Here is a 21912-nt window from a genome sequence, read left to right on the forward strand (position 1 = left end):
CTGTTTAAATTTGGCACATGCGCGGTACCTCATTCTTTCAGGAAGCCATTTCTCTTCCGGCGGTCGAGACACATGCATCCGAACGAGGTAAGTTCTTTTGCGTTTTACGGTCATAAGTGCGTTTTATCACGCCATCGTGAGATTTATTAGTAATCGATTGAGCCCAAAACGCCGGTTAATCTGCTACTTTAATGCCAGCTTCAACACACCGTCGACAATTGAATTTTGAGATCCTTTTCCTCTCCAGATGTGTGCCGCATCTGACTAGCTATTTTAGCATTAGTGACACGACGACACATTTGGCTTTAATCGTATTGTCCGTTTTCTGTCCATTATTCCGTCGTGTAGAAATACTTTTAATCTAATCAAACAAAGTCGAGATGTCAATGTAAGTATAGTTTGATGGTTAGATGACATCCAGTGGCACGACTTGTGTTGTATGTAAACAGATTTCACACTTAACATTATTGATGCAAAATAGTTATGTCAACTTTCTTATAACTGTTATCGCTACTGTGTATATTTAATTGCCTTATCTGTACTAAACGCCTCAATTTTTAATTGTTCTGATTTCACTCGAAACATTATTGATGTAAAAATAGTTATGTCTACTTTTTTCTAACTGTTATTGCTACTGTGTATATTTAATCACCTTGTCTGATAAAGGGAAAAGAAAAGCACAACACGGCGCACTAACTTATTTTCATTTATTAGCTTGATCGTATATTAAGTTTTTTTGTCAGATTTATCAGCATGAGTATAGTTAGTTTGATGGGTAGATGCTCTCTCCTAAATTACATCCAGTGGTTCAACTAATGCTGGATGTAAAGATAGATTCCACCACGAGTGCCATTTCCAATTTGTAATTGTTCTGATTTCACACTATAAAAAAATATTGATACAAAAATGGTTACGTCAACTTTCTTCTAACTGTTATTGCTACTGTGTATATTTAATCGCCTTGTCTGAAAAGGGAAAAGAATAGCACGTAGCAGTCACTAACTTATTTTCATTCATTATCTTGATTGTATATTATTAAGTTTGTTGTAAGATTTCTCCATTTTGCAATAATAGTTTTGCAACTCCCAACTAGTTTGGTTAAATCAAGTTCTCTCTTTTTAGCATCCGGATGCAGCTCTTCCAGAGTGTCCAGAACACACGCCCTCGAGGTTAAAGGAGAGGAGATTGGGCCAGATCAAGGTAAAATTAATTCCAAAGAAAACATTAAGCCTTTTTGGTGAATCTTATTTCTCTATATTAAGTTTTGTTTTCTTCTTTGTACACATCAGGTCCATGTCACTTGTGACTTATCTGCACTTCAGAGATGACTGGCAGGCTTCTCAAAGGTTAACGTATTTGTTTATTGCAAAGTATCCAAGTCTTCATCCAAACTAAATAAAAGCTTTAAATATTATAATCTTGTGGAACTCCATGATGTGATATCTGATCTTTATGGTGAGGTTTCACTGAACATAAGTTGGTGTTGTGACCTCTTATATAGGTAAAGTCCACAAGGATATTATCAAAGATTAGAAACTTAATTTGTTAAAGTAGATTTTTCTTAAGTCAATTTCCCAAGTACATGACTAGTGTTTATTCTTTCTTCAAGTGTTTACTCCCCTCGATTTAAAAAAAAAATCCTAAATATATATTATTTCTCCAGCTTTATAAAAAAAATATCCTAAGTGTTAACTGCTCCAACTTTCTTTTAAAATATGGTTTATTCCTTCAGCCATTAAAAAAATGTTAAATTCCCCTTGGTTTTAAAAAAAATTAAATCCTAAATATATTATTTCTCCAGCTTTTTAAAAAAATATTCTAAGTGTTAACTGCTCAAACTTTCTTTTAAAATATGGTTTATTTCTTCAGCTATTAAAAAAAAAAAATTACTAAATCTATTCTCCAGCTTTTTAAAAATAAATTCTAAATGTTTATTGCTTCAACTTTTTAAAAAAATATTATTTATGCCCCCAGCTTTTAAAGAAAACATATGCTAAATATATATACCCCCCAATTTTTGGATCTTCAATTTATTCTCCCAGCTTTTTTGTTCTAATTTTTTTTATTGTTCATTCCCCCAGCTGTTTTTTCCTACATAGATTCCACCATCTTTTTTTTCAATTTTTTTGCCTAAGTGTTTATTCCCCCAGCTTTTAAAAAAAAATGTTCTAAGTGTTTATTGCCCTTTTTTTTTTCGTTCATTTTGTTTTCTAAGTGTTTATTGCCCTTTTTTTTGTTCATTTTTTTTCTAAGTTATTTTATTTAATTTTTCTAAGTGTTTTTTCCAAATTTAAAATGTTTACTTGTAAATAAAATATTTTAACTTTGATTGTGACTTGCATCTTTTGTTAAAGACAAAACACATGCATACATTTAAAAGCTTTTATTTTGAAAAACTTGAGCAAAATGAAGTAATTCTTCCAGTCACCAGCAGGAAATACAGGAAATAAAAGCTCCAGCTTTTATTTTGAAAAAGTTTGTAGATTGGTTCCCGTTGTTGGTCCAGCATCGTAAAAAATCGAATCTTCTCCACCCCCTGGTGGAGAAGATTCGAAAACTGAAAAAGGGGGTTAGTACACAGTTAATTAAAAAAACAATGAGAAGGACTCACCTTTTATTTTGAAAAACTTGAAGTTCTTCCTGTCAGCAGCAGGAAATCCAGAAAATAAAAGCCCCAGCTTTTATTTTGAAAAAGTTTGGTTCCCGTTGTTGGTCCAGCATCGTAAAAAATCGAATCTTCTCCACCCCCTGGTGGAGAAGATTCGAAAACAAAAAAAATGGTTAAGGCACAAAGTTAGTTAAAAAACCAATGAGAAGGGCTTACCTTTTATTTTGAAAAATGTCAGAATGATTCACATTGACCATCCAGCAGACAAAAAAAATTAAGGCGCCTGAGCCTATCTGTTCAATGGTGGAATTCTGGAAAACAAGAGGGTCAATATATCAGGTTTAGGAGAACTTTTATTTTGAAAAATGCATAGATCAGTGCTGGCTATTACACCAACACCAATCTATGCATTTTTCAAAATAAAAGGCAAGACCTTGCATGTGAGGTTTTACCTGACTTGGGTGGAATTCTCCCAATTCAGGTTAAACCTCACTTGCAAATGGTTGAGTAAAAAATATATTCACAAGGTCTTACCTTTTATCTTGAAAAAAAATACATAGATCAGTGCTGGATGTTACACCAGAATTAATCTACAATTTTTTTTCCAAAATAAAAGGCAAGACCTTGCAAATGTTTTTTAACTTAACCATTTGCAAGTGAGATTTTTCCAGAATCAGGGAGTGGTGTAGTCCATCTCAACTTGGGTGGAATTCTGGAAACAAAAAAAAGGGTCAATATACAAAGTTAAGTGAAAAAAATGCATATATCAGTGCTGGATGTTACACCAGAATCAATGTATGCATTTTTAAAAAATACATTCACAAGGAAGGTTTTACCGGAATTGGGGAAATCTTTTATTTTGAAAAAAAATAAAACATTTGGGGCTAAATACTTTTGCCTCGAGTTTTTCAGTCAATCATTTAAAATCTATTCATTCTTAAAATGCTTGTTTTTCTCTTACACCAAGAAAAAAAGTTATTTTACCATACGAGAGTCAAAAATGACCCCTGCACTATGGTTGAATAAATGCCTCACTTAAATTTTGTCAAAACCACATTTAAAACTAAAAGTTAAAAGATCCAAGCCCTGAGGTCTTTAAGAAAGTTAATGGGGTAAAAATACATGATTGTTTTAATCCATCAAATATTAGCGGTTCCACTACATGGCAGATTTGTTTAAATTCAGAAAAATGTGAAAAGCTACTTCTCTATTTGCCACTATAGTATTTATTTTAAAAATTAAATTCAATATGCATAAACCTACTTTAAATTTTTCCTTTATCGCAACATGTCTGGTCTACATTAACCATGATAATTAAGGGATTACCGTTTAGCCTAGAGGTCTTTGAGAAAGTTAAGGGGCTAAAATTATATAATTTATTTAAGTGCTCAGTGCCACTGCATGGCAGACTACTTTTTTAAATTCAGAAAAATGTGAAAAGCCACATTGAAACTCAAGCAGAAGCTACTCTTCACTTGCCACTATAGTATGTTTTTTTTAATTAAATTCAATAGGGATGACCCTAATTTAAATTTTTCATTTATAGCAGCCATGTCTTTACTACATTAACCACAATATTCGAGGGATTACTGTTTAACCCTGAGGTCTTAAAGAAAGCTAAGGGGCTAAAATTATATTATTTATTTAAGTGCCTAGTGCCACTACATGGCATATTATTTTTTTAAAATCAGAAAAATGTGAAAAGCCACACTGAAACTCAAGCGGAAGCTACCCCACTTGCCACTATGGTATTTTTTTTAATTAAATTCAATTGGGTTGACCCTAATTTGCGGTTTTTCCATTTATCACGGTCCACATTAACCGCGATAATCGAGGGATTACTGTTAATTCCTTTCGCATCCACTAATGCATTTGTGTGGGTGACTTAGCCACAGATTTTTGCTGTTAAAAAACGCAAAGTTAGTTAGTGATTTCATTCGAATGTATCATGATGAAAAACGAGCCAATTGCGCAAATCCTTGAATGCTGAAAGCTGAAGTTTAAATATTAAACGGAGAAAATCGGAACTATTCAAAAAATACCCCCTTTGTTATGGCGTCGACCAGTTGATCCTTTCTGGTCGTTTCGGCCACATTCTTGATGTTTCCCAGTAGTCGGTGGTGCTCGTTGAGGGACTGAAACACAAAAAGGAATCATTAGTTTTAAAACAAAGAGCGATCGGTAACGCAATGCAGCCAATTTGTTTGCAAACATTTTGCCGTCATGGCTGCATCACGCTAACGGAGCATGCTACCGTCAACGATCACTCTTAAGATGAGAACCGGGGCTTCGAAATCCCCAAACGACGACATACAACATGTGCAGCAACGTCTTGTGAGAAGTTTGTCAGCCATTCTTCGTCAAATCGTCAGCTCTGAGCAGCTCTGCAGTGCTCGCCCGTGCAGTCTCAATCGCCATTTTGCAGTATGACATCGACTATTTGAACTCTAACCTCGGCCACGCCCATTAAACATAGACAAACACAAAATAGAAATTGTTTTCATAATAACGTGCATTAGTCAGTGTGTGTGTGTATGTAAAAGTATATATTCCGAACTGCCTTCGGCATAGGTGTTGAAACGTTTTATCCAAGGAAATTGGGTGAAACACTTAGTCATTTTTTGGACAAAATGCTTAATCCACCATTGAAGACTTATTAAGTTAAACACTTAGGCATTTTAACTGAATGTTTGGAAAATCTTTGCCTGCACTGGGAATTGAACCAGGGACCAAAGAGTTAGCTAATTGATGACTTACCCACTGGGCCACTGGGAAAGCAGTAGTACTAGTACATTTACCTTTTCATTTACCTGATGACTTAGTGAAAAAAACATTGCAAACACTAGGATTTGAACCCAGAACCAAAGAGAAAGGAGACTGATGACTGGGCCACCACTCTTCAACATTCATCTTTAGTACTTGTTGTTTTGTCTACTTTCTTTACCTGAATAATAGTGGGAAAATCTTTGCAAGCATTAGGATTTGAACCCAGGACCAAAGAGGTGGAAGATTGATGACTTACCCACTGGGCCACCAGTCTACATGATTAAGCAATAGTATTTGTTGTTTTGTCTCCTTTCACTCCCAGATCATACTTAGTCCTTTATTGTACCATCAAGTGGGAAAAGTTAGGTCAAATTACAAAGCAGAGCAAACCAGGATTTGAACCCAGCATTGCATTGCCAAGCAAGTTGTGGCTACCTATTTTGATGCAGACAGTTTGTGTGTGCTTGTGATAGTATTTTATATATACAGTACTATTTTCCAAATAAAACTTCATTTCTAATGTGTTGACATATGGCAACAAACAGAAAACATTTTTACAATGCAGGCTGTAAACAACAGCTTTATTCAGAAATGTTTACATTCTCATAAATTAGCTCATATAACCATAGATTTCCCTTATACTGCAAGTTAAAGGAGCGAGATGTTTGCTTGAGTTCCTCCATTCAAGAAGGAAGAAACCAATCAAGAATACATAAATAACCATCTTGAAGGAAACTGGTCCTAGCAATCATTTACAAAATGTATTTTAGAGTTTTCATTATTAAATCTTATTAAGCTGGTGTGGAACATAGTACAGCTGTGGGTTGGGGAGGTTCCTATCAGAGGCCATAGTTCATTTTTGGGAGGTAATGACTTAACCATAATGTTAATCATGCATTATCTGCATTGGTAGTTTAACTGTTTAAGGGTTTTGTAACAGTTTGAGGTTTTGTTTTCTTTGTCAGTTCAAACATTCTCGTTAGCCATACGACTCACCTTGTAAAAAGACCCAATAATTGTGAATTTAGATCCACTGGGTTTAACTTCATATTTTCTCTCGAGTAAGATTAGTTTCCGTGTGTCCTTGATGTGAGAGGTAATCATGACAATGGGAGACAAATAGGCACTATGGTCACAAAAGCATTGCACGGGCACAGGCAGCTGCTCTCAACCTGACCTTAAGTGGAGGAATAACTGACCAAAAGTCAGAATTGTTCAATTAATTCTTACTAGGTCCACCAAATAATTCATCCATTAGCCAGGAGAGCAATAGTGGAAAACTGTAAAAAGTTAATGAGGTACGCTCAATTTGACCAAAATTAATTATGCATAAAATAACAAAAGGGGTAGCGCCTCTGAGTCCTTTCACAGTGGCATGAAGCTGGGGAGAAAAGTGCCCTGAACAAGGGGCATGAGGGAGGGCAGCACAGTAAGCACAGGCTTTTGGCAGGAGGCTTAAGCATCTCTTGGCAGCACAGCTAAATGATTGTGTTGACTTCCATGTCCAAAAGCAAAGATCGGCACGTATGGCCTTTTTAAGCTTTCATCAGGGCACTGACCACAGCACGAGCATTGAGACTGCGGAGGTCATTATATGTCTGCCCAGTGCCCACAAACACTATTGGCTGGCCTGTGATGTAGGTCATGGAGATAGCTGCTCCTACCTATGAAAGAAAATATGACAAGGGTTAATATTCAGGCCAATCAATAACAAGATACATTTTAACCTTACCTTGTCATCAATGGTGTCAAACTTAGTAAGGACAATACCATCAATGAGGCGAGGTTTGTCAGACATAGAATTGTCAGCCAGAGCCTGGTTGAACTTTACCTGAAGAGTAAATAAAAGCAGATGAGGACATACATTTGGCACCAAGTTCACGAGAACACTATAATCTCCTGAGAAACATATTGGGTGGACTTACCAATTGATCGACGGCCTCATTGCCTACCAGAGCCTCTCCGACAAATAGCACAAGGTCAGGCATATTAACAGCAATGAGTTTTGCCAGTGCTGTCATTAGGGGGGCATTGTCCTGCATACGCCCTGCAGTGTCAACCAGCACCACATCGAAAGCCTGGTTGCGAGCTGGAAGTATGAGGTTTTTTTTAATGTAACATGGTCCATTATTAACATATTGCACGTCTATTAGAAACTGGTTAATCAACTTTTCTGGTATGTTTTATCATCCAACAAAATCGGTCTTACCATATGCAATGGCTTCCATTGCAATTCCAGCAGCATCCTTCCCATAACCCTTCTCATAGAGCTGGACCATGGTTCGTCCCGCATGCTTTTTTGGCGGGTGCAGCGAGTTAAGGCGCCGCTGGTGGGTTCGCAACTGCTCCACCGCCCCGGCGCGGAATGTGTCGCACGCTGCGATAAGCACCGTAAAATTGTTCTCGACTAACCAGAATGAGATCTGGACCAATGAGATGACAGGCGTGGTTATTGTCAGTTTTGTCTGTACATTTTTACCTTTATAGGTATTTGTTGAAGCATCAGTTGCACTCAATCTCACTAGATCACATATTTGCACTGGCCATTTGGGCAGATGTTTAGGTTTCCAACAGAAAACTGAAAACCCACCTTTGCTAGGTTGGTAGACTTTCCAACCCCATTGACACCACAAAAAGTAATAACGAAAGGTCTCCTCTGAGTCTGAGACTCCATGACATCTCTCAGGATATCCACCCTGCGCTTAGGCTGCAGAATCTGCACCAGCGATTCTTGCAGGGCCTGCTTTACTGTTGAGGCAACAGCTACAGAAATAGAAGATAAAATAGTTAAATTTATACAAGTCAACTGACTATCACATCTGGACAAATAATTAAAACAACAGAATTATAATGTTTACGAACTGGTGAAGGTGCCCATGACTTTGCCTTCCAGTTTTTTGGCTACAGAATCACAAAGCTGTGAGGCGATTTCCGCTGCTACATTCTTTGCTATAAAGAAAAAAAACAAGAATGCATAATCAGTTATCAGGATGAGAGTAAAAAATGACAGTGTCAATTTCTTACCAATGAGGTGGTCCTTCATCTTCTCCAAAGCTGGTCCCATATCCTCTATGTTCAGACTCTTGGAGCCCACCAGGCCTTTCAGCATGCCAAACATGCCCCCAAAACCCCCACTCTTCTTGGCACTAACAAGATTCCACAAAATGTGTTCATGTAAATTTGTTCATGTAAATTTGTTAAAAACTCAAAATCAGGTCATTACCTATTTTTGACTGTGGCACTGGCAACCACCCTCTCCTCTTTCTGCTCCTCCTCCTCCTCTTCTTCCTCTTCTTCCTCACTGGAATCACATTCCACAGACAGCAAATCTCCCTTCATGGAGCTAAGCTGCATCCCCTAAAATATTTGGATGTAATTGCAGAGAGTTTAATTCATGAATACAAATCATTTAACTATGGTAGAGCGAATACTTACAGGATCAGCAGGTGCATCCTGACTTTGGTCACCATCAGGAGAATTCTCTCCATTCCTATCACTGTAGTCCAACTCCTTGGTGCTGTTACCTCCCATATCCCAAACACGCATCTGCTTCTCTCTGGGCTTTTGAGGCTTTGGAGACTTACTGGGCACAAGATGACATGCCATTTGATGAATCATTTTGTATGAAATAAATCAGTGGTGCAAGTAGAATTCGCCATTAAAAAAAGGATGCTCGATTTTGGGGTACCATCTGAATTCTCAGAGAAATTCAACATCATCTCTCACCTGACTTTTTCAGCAGGTCCAGCTGAACGCTTGCGAAAGAACTCCTCTCTCTTTTTCTGCATGATCTCTTCAGAAGTAAGGCCTTGGTTTCCGTTTGAAACCAGCTTAGAAGCAGAGGATGTGCCTTTACCCTGATCTGATTTGACAAGTTCTACCATAAAAAAGGACAAGAATAATTAGATCCAGCATGGAATAATTAGGATATTCTCAATAATGCTCATCTTAAGTATACAAACCTTCCTTTTTTGTATTCTTGCTCTTCTTGGCAACCTGTTCCTTTTCCTTGTCTGCACCTTTTATTTCTATCATGGACTTCACAGTTTTTTGGGACTTTTCAGACTCTTTAAAAGAGCGCATGGGTGCGGGGCTTCGAGCTTTGCTGCTTTGTTCTGCCTCGCTGGTGAAAAAAAATGGCATTAAAATCAACTTAAATTCCACCATCTATAACACCTAAAGTCCTGAATGTGTATGTATTTACCTAAGAAGTAATTTGAAGTCATCCTCAAACTCAAAGCTGTGATTGAGATACTTCATCACACCCTTGCGGTCCAATTCATTCTTGTACCGGTCCCTAAAATGCAGCTGGATGTCATCTATGAGCTTGTCCACATAGGTCAACGTCAGGATCTTTTGAAAACCCACCTTAACAACAAACACAGAAGTACACACAGTAAATATTTGAGAATCAAAGATGTGTATGGTACATATTCAGGTTGTTGTCAATTTGAAGTGGTGCATTCACTGACTCACCACAAAAATCAACTCAAACTCGTTGTCCAGTTTATACTTTAGATTCAGGGCTTCATGAGTGAACAAATTGTTCCCACTGCGCTCCTGAAAAGTCAAATGGACATGTCAACAAGCGCTAAAAATTGTAGTACAGGAAAGTGTAATGATAAGATGCACAATATTGGAGGTTGATGACAGTTCGAAATAGCTAATGTTAGGCAGTATATAGTACGCGTGTACATGGTAGCATTAGCATTTTGCATTGATTTCAAGCCCACTATCAAACAAAAAGGTTAATTGAGACTCACCTGCAGAATTACGGAGCGTATAAGGGCGTTGACCGGACCGGTAAATGACTCGGTGACCCCGGTTCCCTGAAAGCACCATAACACTATCCCCCCTTTGCTGAAGATGGTGAAGAAATCGAGCATTTTGCCACCACGTAACCAATATTACCTAGGGTGAAACAGGTTAGAAGAAAACGGAATCGCTGATGAATAAAACAAAATAATAGAAATCAATCAAGGTTAGCACGATCACTCACCCAAGTATTTAAATAAAAACTAAATCCCCCTCGAGTTGGATCAACCACTCTTCCAAAACAGCTTTTCGACACGTCAGATTCTGAACTCGGATGTGACGTTTTCGTTGCACTTTGCGCGTGCGCATTGTCACTACCGGATTGTTATTACTTACAGTACGTCTATGTATATCTTTCGTTGTCGCTCGAGAAGAAGTGACGTCCATTCTGCATCCACAGTTGCAATTGGTCACAATGCGACCGCTGGTTGCAGTCGGAGAATAACACGCGTAATTGCATCATTTTATGACCCAATTGGATCGACTGTTTTTTTTCCAGTAAAAAATTAACAACTATACATTTACTACAGTGCTGCCCTGGGGTCTTTCGTTTCTCATATTATTATAAAATTATATTATGCCACTAATACAAATAAACAAACGCACATGACATAGAACACTCACGCCTATGTTACTGCAATAACTCATTTCGAAAGATGCTTTCATTTCAATAGGATATCTTCCGTTGCTCAGCAGAAATTATTTACTATATTTCTCGTTGATGTCTTGCTTTATCCAATGTAGCCACAAGAGGGCAGTGAAGATAGTTGTTCTTCGTTTTTAACCAGGAGATTGCATCTACGAGCATTACTATTCTGTTTTTACAAACTAATGCTACATCATATCCATCTTATTTCCCTGATCCATGTGAGCTGGACGTGGAGGACACAAAATTAAATTAATAGTCACTTTTTTGTGCCAGAGTTGTATCATATTGAGGGTAATTTTATGCAGCAGTTGATGTTAGTATATATTTTAAAACAGTCACATTCAAACTGGATGGATATAAATATGCCTGACAAATAATCTTCCAAACAAAAATAAGACAAATGTACATTTGGCAGGATCATGATTTACAGTTAAATCTGATGGTAGCCAGCAAATGGGATCTTGTTATCTTGCTGTCATCTTCCCAGTGCTTTTAGGAAGAGGAAAATTAGGTCAGCGTATACCAAACTGCCACTTTGTGCAATGTACTCAGACCACCAACAGTTAGATAAAAATCCCTCATCTCTTTGTAACTATGGTGGTCCGGCCCGTATGAGGCCAAACTGACCAGAACATTTGGTTCTGCGGAGAATATATTCAGCCCTCCATAAAAATGCAAAGAATCAACTGTGCTAATTAAAGAACAGGGAAATCCAAACATCTTGTCAAAGACTTATCATAAATCACAGATAGCCCAAACATTGAGAAAAAGTAGACTGCAATTAAAATTAAATGGGACAAAGTTCAAGGTGTTCAGAGTTTGGTGGGTTATACAACATTTATGCTTTTTATCAGTTTTTTTTTTGCAGTTCTGTTAAAAAGATATGTTTATAAATGAAACACGTACACCATCCCTCATTCCGGTCATTCACACTTTGACCATTGCATACATAATGATGTCAATACAACACCCTGCTCAACACTACCACTGACTACCACACGACTATGCCAACATTTGCTGCCAATTAAAAAATCAGTATTACATAGTACTTCTATTTTCCTAGACACTTATGCAATTAGAATTGACAGCAAAACAATCCCAGTCACGGCAATGTATAGTATGTATATTTTAAATGAAATTATTAAATAATTCCAACAAGTTTTGACTCATAGGAAGACCACTTTGTCCAGCAGCAGCAGCGCCCATTCCGTTGTGGACCCTTCTATTGAGGGGCGAAAATAAGGAGCGTGTCCTTTCTGCGCATGCCCCGTCCTGCTATTTGGAAGGAGCTGGTGTGGGAGTGGTGGGATGGATACGCCAATGTTTTCTGGAGAGCGAATTGCTATGTGCCCGCGGCGGACTCCGGCCAGCGGTTAACTCGCCGGTGGTCCGCTCGTCGGCTGCTCGTTTCTGCGTCTTAAAGTGATGCTCGCCGCTGCTTGCAGAAGCGCGTCTCTCTCTCACGGAGGGAATGACACCCGCAGCAGCGGTGGCATAAATCTGCTCACTCGCATCCAGCAAGGTTTTATTTTCCTCTCTTTGGATTAAAACAACGTTTGGTGTATGCCGGTCGCGCTGGTATGTTAAATCTTTCAAATCCTCCTCGATGCATGGAAAATACTTGGATGATGTACTGTTTTAATCCGACCTGTTTGGAATTAAGTAGTATAGTCCATTATTCCATATCGGAGACGATGTGTTATTCAGACGTATTGATTAATGATCAGAAATAATTATCGTGGATGTAGACTTTTATATATGAACTCTTTGCATCAATTGTTTTATGAATCACTGCAAATGTATACAAATATGACAGCCTATGTAGTATGTAAGTACGCCACCTGTACGTCATTGTATTACATACGAGTGCCTTTTAAAATTGGACATACTAACTCATTGTCATTCAATTTATTGACTGCAATGATGGCCTGCTAATTACTTTCTTTTCGTGCAATTGTCATTCATTCATTTTCTGAACCGGCTGCTTTATCTTTACAAGGGTCGCGAAGGGTGCTGTAGCCTATCCCTGCTGACTTTTGGGCACGAGACAGGAGACACCCTGAATCAGTGGACATTTGATCGCAGTAGATATAAATATAACTTTATAAAATTGAAGCAACAAGCAAAAGAAAAAAATCACTATAACTCCAATTTGACACAAATTGCTCCTGTTAAGTGTGGTTTGGATGGAAAACAACAAGGGATTTGCAGTATCACTCCTGTAGAAAGTCTATTATTGTGTGCCCTGTTACATTAGATTATCATCCCCTCAATGAAAAGAGGGATGTTTGTTCTAAAACAGCCTTTAGGGACATTTCTTTTACATGGTTACTACTCCCACGAGAAAATGCATTTAGGACTTGCAAAAGGACTTGATTAAAGGCTCTTTTAAGTGTATGTCCTCATATCACGTGATTAAACTGTTACATATTACCACCTCCCGATTTGGTTCATCTGACTGGATTTAAAAAAAAGGATTATATGTGCTTGTTCAAGGTCATTCTCTATTGTGATGTTTTTTTTCCTCTCCCTGTGAGAAAAAAATCCAGTGGCAGTTGAAATGGGTTTATCCTTTGTATGTCACTTATAGCTGCAAATCTTTTTCATTAGACATTCACTTGGCAAAGTACAAAAGCACACTTATCCTAGTAACGTTAGTTGGTTACATGGAATGTCCACAAGGACAACTGTCGTTTTGATCGTTTGAAAATAAATAAATCAATTTTAGGAAAATATTGCTTTAATCCATTAACAATTCTCAAGTTGTTGTATATTTTTGCACGAGTTGTAAATACAACGCTAACTTTGTTTTAATTTGAAGAGTACATGTCTAAAAGGAGAATGAAAATAAATGAAGACCTACAAAGTAGTGTATTATTAATATGCAACATAATTCTATACTTTTAAAATCTGTCCTTTTTCTGTTTTATTTTTGTTTGTTTTCTTAGCATGAGAGCGTGAGCCCGGATCATCAGTTGTACATTTTCAGATGACAGAGCAACTGGAAATGACTGAGAGAAAAGGTAAAAAAACAACTTTACTATTTGTGCCATTGGTAAGCAAAAGTGGCCAATTCACCACACACATATTTACTCACCATTGATTCAACATGACTTAATTTCCCCTCTTTAAAGAATATGTTTGTACAACTCCCTAGCTTACTTGCTCCCTCACTCAATGTAGTAATATAAAGAAAATATTTTCTCGGGCTTTATTATACAAAAAACATTTTTCCTCCTTCTGGAAGGTAACCCATTGTGATGAAAGTTGGTTATCTGTAAGAGGTCATTTAAGTCCACAAACGATTTTCTTCATTTATCTCTTTTCTGCTGGGTTATGCTTTGGGACATCTATCTGCATGTTACCCCACCACACCCATTTCCTCAATCGTTCAAGTTGACACACTGCAGCGACTTATGAGTCAATTATTGGAACCCTGAATGGTAAAGTGAAGATGTCCTTGAACTCAGCGACAAGTAAGCGCTTTTTCTGTGTATGGCTTAAACCTCAACTTGAGATGCTAATTATTATGTCTAAAATGACCTTATTTGCAGTACTAGCTTTTATTTTATTTTTTTGGGAGATTGCAATTTTTCATTAGTAATCATAAGGATTCTGTCAACCAGTTTGAGGAAAAAAAGGGTTTTTTTTCCTCCCTCTGATTAATCTTGAAGAGTGGGGTTGCGTGTAGTAGTACCTTTAATTTATGACCCGTTTGTGAGTCACCTTAACTGATCTTGTAGTTTCACTTTTGCTGCCCACATGTGTCAGGCAAGGCAGGATGTGTGGCAAAGAGAGTGCCATTTGTCACTTCCCTAAACTCACGTGTGTTCATGGCCAGTAATTTTTGCCGTGAAGAAGGTAAAGAATAAGTCTAATGTTAGGTTGATGTCCTGGGTTCGGGGAAATAAATGCATTTTCTCTTTAGCTTTTTGTTTACCAGATCTGCATTATAGTGATAAAAAAATGGTTGCTCTGCACGTGGGCTTGATATAAGTATTATGTTTTTCCACTCGTGTTGTCCGGATATTTGTTTTATCAATTCTAATAGCAAAATTACATTAAAACGCTTCTGTGTGACTAACAAAGTCAAATTAAATCAACTCACTCTTTTACTTGTTCACTTATAAACACAAATTTCAGTAAAATGTGGTGAATTATGTTTTAAGCTTGTACTGTTACTACTGTGATAGTATAGACAGTTTTAATTTGTGTTGTCATTCAAACTGTCTAACAAGTTTACCACTGATGGATACAAGAAAAATGAATAAAACCAGGATTTAGACTTTCCACTGTATCTTGTATGTCTGCTTTTACATTGCAATTAATGTATTTTTTTTCTGTCTTGAATCCAGCATGGTGCCTTAGACTTCTACCAGCTCTCTTCTTCTTTGTTTGCTTTGTCACATACTACTATTCCTATTCAATACTTCAGAGGTAAAGACATACACTTTCACACATAAAAAGTACATGTTAATACTTTGTCTTTTGCCATTGCTCGAGCATTAAAGGAACTACGTATATACTATGTAACATGGCACTTCAATTAGTCATTATATGGCCCTAATATTTCAAAAGGCATTCAATAAATATGTTTTTGGAGAAATACTTGTAGCACTGTTTTCTATGATTAAGCCAAGACTTAATCGGGGGACACGCTAAATTGATGGCCAGCCAATCGCAGGGGACATATTATAAAATAAGTAAGCTTGAGAGAACTACAAAGTGCCAAGAGTGGCTTAGAGTGAAGTAGCCTAAGCCACTTTTTGAGGTTTCTTGACATCTTATATATTTTTTCTATTTTTTTTCTTCAATGAATGGACCTACTCTATTTTCATTTTCATGCCAAAGTTGGTGATTGCTTGTCTGTCTGCATTTCACAGCTATGCCGGCACCAGCAAGTCTGTCAATAGTAGCAAGTCTCTGTGTGGTGGCTGGCTGACACAAAAGAAGTGGGAGAGCCTCAAATTTAAGTGCGTCATGGCATTTCTTATTATGCGTTATTATGGCAAGTTATTGATATTTGAATATAACTGTAAATGTGCCTGGTTATGATCCATGAGGGGTTTTTCCTTTCTTTCTTTTTTAGAAAGTAGTCAGAAAGTAATATTAAGCTCTTAACAATTTATTTCCCCACTTAATTCCAAATTATCCACTTTGTCTCTTTGACTTTTTAAAAATGCTAATATTTGGAACAGGAAAAATGTGTGTAGTTCATTGCTTTTCAGTGTTTGCCATAACAGTCACTAGGTGGGCCTTGAGATAATTCTAATAACATTTTCTTTAATTAAATATCTTCCTTGGAGGTATATCGCCATGTCCTACGTAGAACTATCTGTCAGTTGAGGGTAGTAATTGTATAAAAGTCTTTCTCTTAAGAAAGTAGATCATAAACAGATGGAGTCCAATGCCAGTGAACAGGCAAAATGTTTCACGCAAAGTGCAAACTGCTGCGTTCGTACTGTTCCACAAGCTCTGTGAACATTGTTGTTTTCTTTTCCTTTCCTCCAGCCAAAACATGCATGCCAACTGAGGATTTTAACGATGGACATAGAGTCATTCAAATGGCCGGTTTCACATAATGAGTGTGTTTCACCTTTCTAATAAATACCAGAAGCACATTGGCAAGTTGAAGTATGACTCAAGCCAAGCACATAGAGAAGAAGTCTTCTATAAATGGTTCTGATGTGTCTACTGGCATTATAGTTTGCATTGTCTAGAGTCTGATTTATCATCACTGAAAAGCCATAAAAATGTCTGATACTGCATAGCCTTCATTCTTCATTTCTAATATGATTCAAGTAGTGTGTTTTCATCTAATAAGTCATTACCATTCTTATGTCTCCTACAGCATTAAGAGACAGACTCAGCTCTTTTTAAAACTTGATGATTTCTTCTGGAGAGAACGTAAGGCAGCATTGGCGTTACCTTATGGCACCAGAGGTAGTGGTATGTAATGATATTATGATCTGCTTTTCCATTTAAAAAATGAAAATATAAAGTTAAGGTAATATTTTGGTTGTATACCTCCACAGGCTTTCTATTTATTTATTCATATTTGCAAATACACAATTATTTCCTAGCAGGAACTATTTAATTTTTTTATTAACTCTTCCAAAGTGACGCAAATGAAATTATATATTGCAACAGCGGTTTGCTTAGAACTACATGGCCCAGTGGATAAAATGGTTTTGCAAGACTTTATACAGACCACATGGTTCCCACCCTCATTCTATCTGATGAATCTTGCTTCTCTCTTTTCTACCAAGAACTGCAGTTGCTTCAAGTTCTTGCAGTAACGGCAAATTACCAGATGCCGGCCTCTGTTGATAAGTAAGTGTGACACAGCTTAAGTGCTTCAGAATTGTTTTTTTTACATTTCATAAAAATAGATGAATTTAAATGAGTCTAATTTCATTTTGTTGCGCTGACTGTCTTTTTTTTTCCTTTCAGCCTTGAATGCAGAACCTGTGTTGTCATAGGCAACAGCTTTGCCGTTAAAAATACATCTTTAGGAGGCATCATTAACAAATATGATGTGGTTATTCGGTAAGAATAAAGAATGTTCAATAATATTATTGTAGCAATATGATTTTTACATATGGGGTATTGTGATAATGATATCTAACAATTACCAACATTCCCTAAAGTCTGAAAACCTTTTGGGAATGTAATGTTAGGTTTCTATAAAGAAGATAAAGAAAACATTCTCCTATGTCAGGCATGACAGCACAAATCTGACTTTACAACCTTGGAGCAGCCACATGTACACACTCAATTGTTATAAGCCTCTTTCAAACAGCCAAACTGTTGGCTGGCTACAATGCATTTTTCTCCCCAACATTAACGTGTCCTGGTCCCTCCCTATCCACTCTCTCTGAAGTGAATCCGTTTCAGGACTTGCAGGTTATTGATGGTCTGGTTTCAATGCATGCCTTTGAATGAACGTCATTGAACTTGTATCGTATAAACACATGACGCCTAATAAGACTTATGTGCTAACAAATTAGATCAAGCAGCACTTTTCTTACTGAAGAGAGAAGTGAACTCCTGATAAAAAAATGTTTAGACAATGTTTGATTAATACTAGTTGGTCATAAAAGTAGCATGGATATATGTAATATATTTAGCAATAATAATAATAATAATATATAATCAAATATAGGCTTTGTCATCATACCCAGAAACTGTGTATAATGAAATTGGTAAGACATTTGCGGTCCTTTGGCATAAGTACTATTGAGAGTACCTGATTTTTTTTAAAATTTAAAGTGAACTGTGGATGGCTCTGATATCATTAACATTTCTGGGATTCTAAATACAAATGTGATGCTATTATGGATGAAATTTCTCTACTTACAGTTTGAACAATGCTCCAGTGAGAGGCTATGAGGTTGACGTTGGAAACAAGACGACCATGAGGTTCTTCTACCCCGAGTCAGCCTCTTACAATCCAGGCCTGAACAATGAGCCCGACACTCTGATGGTCTTTGTGCCTTTTAAGCAGCAAGACCTACGGTGGCTCAAGGGGATCCTCTATAATGAAAAGAGGGTAAAGGATACATCAAAAAAAGCTTGATAACTGTTTTACCTGGATTTTGCCAGCCAACCATGTCGAAAACAAGCATTTACAAGCTGGTGTTAAAATGTGTTTTCCATCATGGGACTCTGTCCTTGTATTTGCATCCTGTTAGACCTAACACTTTCTGGGCCATTACCTCCTTATTATACACATGAAATTGCCTCCAGTCATTAGGGAAATGTTGGCTTGTTTGCTTGCTTCTAATGTTTGTATGAATCCAGTTGCTATATTGAATAATCTAGTATATGTTTATATATTTATGTGCATCCCAGGTCATGAAAGGATTTTGGAAGCCCCCACCCCAAATCTGGTTGGGTGATGTCGGTCAAATCCGTGTGCTGGACCCGCACTTTTTACACCAAACAGCAGAAAAGCTTCTCCGAATACCCCTTAACTCCAAGGTGAGGATCCACCATCTCGTTTATAAAGACTTATCAATCTGCATTTAACTGTTAGAACTCAGCATTCCTTTGCTACAATGTCTCCTGCTGGGAGTCATTTACGTTGTTTGTTTCTTCTCCTGTCTTCCGCTTGAATGTTAAAAAGGTTGGCCGGAGCATGTGCCGGTTGGTCAATGGTACTTGTTTGGGTGTCAAAAAACTCCACTGTGCCCTGAGTCTGAGTGCAGCATGGTTAAATTAAATAGTTTGTGAGACATCAAATAACTGCAGATCATGAGAAAGAGGTTTAAGTATCCCACTTCTTTAGGCTTTAAACAATCTATGGGAAATAATTGGCTTTCGAGAGAGAACTGAAGTACTTTTGCATTTCCCCTGAAACTGAAAACCTTCAGCATTGTTTAAATCAGTTTGTTGTCATTCTTGTTCATTAACGTCACTGTTCAGGAACCAAAAGTAATCACTTAGGAAACTCTGAAGCATTCTTAATTATGACAATGAGAAAAAGGTTTTACAGTGAGGTACTGATCTGTTTTCACTTTAAAACTGGACCTCTTCTCCCTCTTTGGCTTTACGAGCTTGGACTTTAAAACACTTTTCTCCTAATGACCTCTTCAAACTCCTGGGAGTTTCATTGTGCCTGGTTTGGCCAGGTTTTCTGAGGATTTAGAGAGGGTATATGAGATGAGGAAGCCCTGAGCAGTACTCAAGGAGAGCAACAGACTAGCAGCCCAAATGAAGATATACACAACATCTGTGCAAAGTTTATAAAGTGCACCAGAGAGAAAATGATGTTTAGGTAAAGCACCAAACTGGAAGTGTGCAAAAAACAGACACGACCTATGGGTCTGTGGGTGGTTAACGTTGTGGTGTTACCTGCTTTTAAATTTGAGGATTATGTAAAACTTTTAGTGGTGACAGTCTGCAGGCCACTCACCAAAAGCTCCACAAGGCCTTTTCCAAAGCTCTGGAACTGGCCAGATGAGGTTCATACACCCAAAGTGTCAGCTATGTTCTATTAATTTGAAACACAAATATAGTGTATTATATCATTTCCATTACATGAGAACATCTTTTTAGTTATATATCAAAAAAGAAGAAAAATATATATAAATTGATGATTTAGCGGCCATTGACTGTGTGATTCGTTGTTTTTTTTGACCATGTACTGATTAGATAAAAATGTAGCTTTATCATGAATTCATTACAAAGATAAATTTATCCGTGGGAAACCTTGTAAGAGACCAAATTCTTACACATGTCTGTTCACAGTAAAGCCAACTAGTTTAGTTTCAAGTTTAAAATGCCAATACCACAACTGGAGAACAGGGTCATTGTGAGTCTGTAAAAAGTATAATAGCTTTAGACAGTCCTAATGTCAAACCAGAGAAGTTAGAACAAAGAAGGAACACAGTAATTCTGTTTTGAGACCCACGTGGAAGTGATTCTCAAATTGCAAGTACTCATAATCAATGGCATGCTGTCCTTTGGGGACCCTTCTGAAAAATTACACAACAAACATGTCCAAGCTCGTTTCTCACGCATTAGTTTCATCTCATGATGCTGCAATCGTCAACAAACATCTGTTGTTCTATGATTGCAGGGTGTTAGAATACTAAGTAGTTGTTTATGACACTTCAAGGGAGTTTGCAATTGCAAAAGTATTAACACTAACACTCATATCTAGGGGCAATTTATATTCCACAACCAACATACTTTGCATGTTGTTGGGATGTGTGTGGAAAATGGAGTACCCTGAGAAAACCCATGCAGGCCTGGGGAGAACATGCAAATTCCACACAGAAGGGTCAGAACCCACCGGGGGATTAAACCTTCGAGCTCATTATTTCTTGTGTGGTTTTATTTATGTATTGATGCATTTGCTTGTTCCTTTTTAACATCACAATTATACAAACTGTAAGCATAGTTGGTTACAGCAAACAAGCAATGTTAGGAAAACAATCAAATCTGGTGCAAGTAGTGTACAACATGGTCTAGGTTGGCTTCTTTCGCCATCTAGCGGCCTAATGTAGGTATTATTTGACACTCATGACTGGTCATATGCTTTTTTTCACATTGCAGTTCAGTACACATTTCTGTTGCACAGAATTAAAACTCTCTTTGCCTTTAAAAGACTACAACATTTCAAATATAGTTTGTCATATATTTGTATCTTATTGAAATGATACCTCAATTTTTATAAGGGGAAAAATATCACATTGCTCAAAATTAATGTATCAAATATATTATTTGTCCATAGAAGGTAAATAGTATGTTTTCTTCTAGAATCCAGTACATCCCACTACAGGAATTCTTGCGGTTTTTGTGGCCCTCAATTACTGCGATGTGGTTCACTTGGCTGGTTTTGGGTATCCAAACTCCAAGAACATCAAGAACCCGATTCATTACTATGGCTACGACACTATGAAATCTATGAAGGTAAGTGGCAATGATCCTTATGGGGCTTTTTCCTTGCAAGTTTTATCCTTTATGATTTGTATCTTATTTGTAGAACTCTTACCATGACCTCAATCATGAAGCTGAAGCCTTAAAAGGACTAGAAGAATCAGGTACCATCTTGTACCTGCACCCACATTTGTAATCTTTCTTTCTGTTGTTGACAATTAACATTTTTCCTGTCACTTTTGTAGTTTGGAAACTTTACAAAACTTAAATAATGGCTCAACATTTTGTAACTAATACGGTTTTTAGAAAACTTGTTTTAGTGCAATCTTTAATACCATGACTCTGATAACACTGGTCAACAATTTTATTTTATTTTTTCTCTTTTTGTGATTCTATCCAATTTGTGGTTGCTGATTTTATATGTATCATAAGTTCTCTAACTGACATTGCCTCCAACTTCTTGTTCATATGGACTAGTATTTATGTTTTAAGTACACAATCACATCCATAAAATATCCTAAAAACATTGCAAACATTATTCATACAGCATTGGTCTTTTTGGACTGGAAATATGAAAGATTTTATTTATTGCTTTTGCTTCAAAAGCCATGTGAGGGATGATACCACTGGATGCTGTTTGTTGTACATAATGAAATTAAGTTTTAATAAAAAAAGTCAAATATTATAA

General features: G+C 37.1%; 2 protein-coding genes and 2 long non-coding RNA genes across 10 annotated transcripts; 2 read left to right on the forward strand and 2 right to left on the reverse strand.

The window, feature by feature from the left end:
• On the forward strand, positions 1-1417 carry LOC144200634 (uncharacterized). The gene is made up of 3 exons (XR_013327158.1): positions 1-87; positions 1123-1200; positions 1290-1417. It is a non-coding gene; the product is annotated as an uncharacterized LOC144200634 (long non-coding RNA).
• A 951-nt stretch (positions 1418-2368) lies between these two features.
• LOC144200969 (uncharacterized) lies at positions 2369-5061 on the reverse strand. 3 transcript variants are annotated; one of them, XR_013327233.1, is made up of 5 exons: positions 4923-5061; positions 4651-4743; positions 3061-3320; positions 2825-2919; positions 2699-2748 (listed from the first exon to the last, which is right to left on the reverse strand). It is a non-coding gene; the product is annotated as an uncharacterized LOC144200969 (long non-coding RNA). The 3 variants fall into 3 exon arrangements; XR_013327232.1 differs by lacking the exon at positions 2699-2748 and adding an exon at positions 2369-2536 and having other exon boundaries at positions 3061-4743; XR_013327231.1 differs by having other exon boundaries at positions 3061-4743.
• Positions 5062-5925: 864 nt separating this feature from the next.
• Positions 5926-10524, reverse strand: srpra (SRP receptor subunit alpha). Its single transcript, XM_077723252.1, has 15 exons — positions 10374-10524; positions 10138-10285; positions 9851-9934; positions 9579-9742; positions 9337-9497; positions 9101-9251; positions 8810-8957; positions 8598-8731; positions 8399-8520; positions 8237-8323; positions 7965-8137; positions 7584-7797; positions 7300-7463; positions 7107-7205; positions 5926-7038 (listed from the first exon to the last, which is right to left on the reverse strand). Exons 2-15 carry the CDS (start codon positions 10258-10260, stop codon positions 6910-6912), a joined length of 1953 nt encoding a protein of 650 aa, XP_077579378.1. The 5' UTR covers positions 10261-10285; positions 10374-10524; the 3' UTR covers positions 5926-6909.
• Positions 10525-12082: 1558 nt separating this feature from the next.
• On the forward strand, positions 12083-21912 carry st3gal4 (ST3 beta-galactoside alpha-2,3-sialyltransferase 4). Of its 5 annotated transcripts, none has more exons than XM_077723137.1 (12): positions 12083-12416; positions 13787-13861; positions 15194-15275; positions 15722-15811; positions 16350-16423; positions 16690-16787; positions 17108-17171; positions 17292-17387; positions 18201-18390; positions 18693-18821; positions 21105-21257; positions 21331-21912. In XM_077723137.1, the coding sequence occupies exons 5-12, from the start codon at positions 16383-16385 to the stop codon at positions 21418-21420; spliced, it is 861 nt and encodes a 286-aa protein (XP_077579263.1). In that variant the 5' UTR covers positions 12083-12416; positions 13787-13861; positions 15194-15275; positions 15722-15811; positions 16350-16382; the 3' UTR covers positions 21421-21912. The 5 variants fall into 5 exon arrangements, with proteins under 5 accessions (XP_077579263.1, XP_077579258.1, XP_077579261.1 ...); XM_077723135.1 differs by lacking the exon at positions 16350-16423 and adding an exon at positions 14235-14314 and having other exon boundaries at positions 12084-12416; XM_077723136.1 differs by lacking the exon at positions 16350-16423 and adding an exon at positions 14235-14314 and having other exon boundaries at positions 12084-12416; positions 13793-13861.

This window comes from Stigmatopora nigra, chromosome 8, assembly GCF_051989575.1.
Source record: "Stigmatopora nigra isolate UIUO_SnigA chromosome 8, RoL_Snig_1.1, whole genome shotgun sequence".
NCBI lineage: Eukaryota > Metazoa > Chordata > Actinopteri > Syngnathiformes > Syngnathidae > Stigmatopora > Stigmatopora nigra.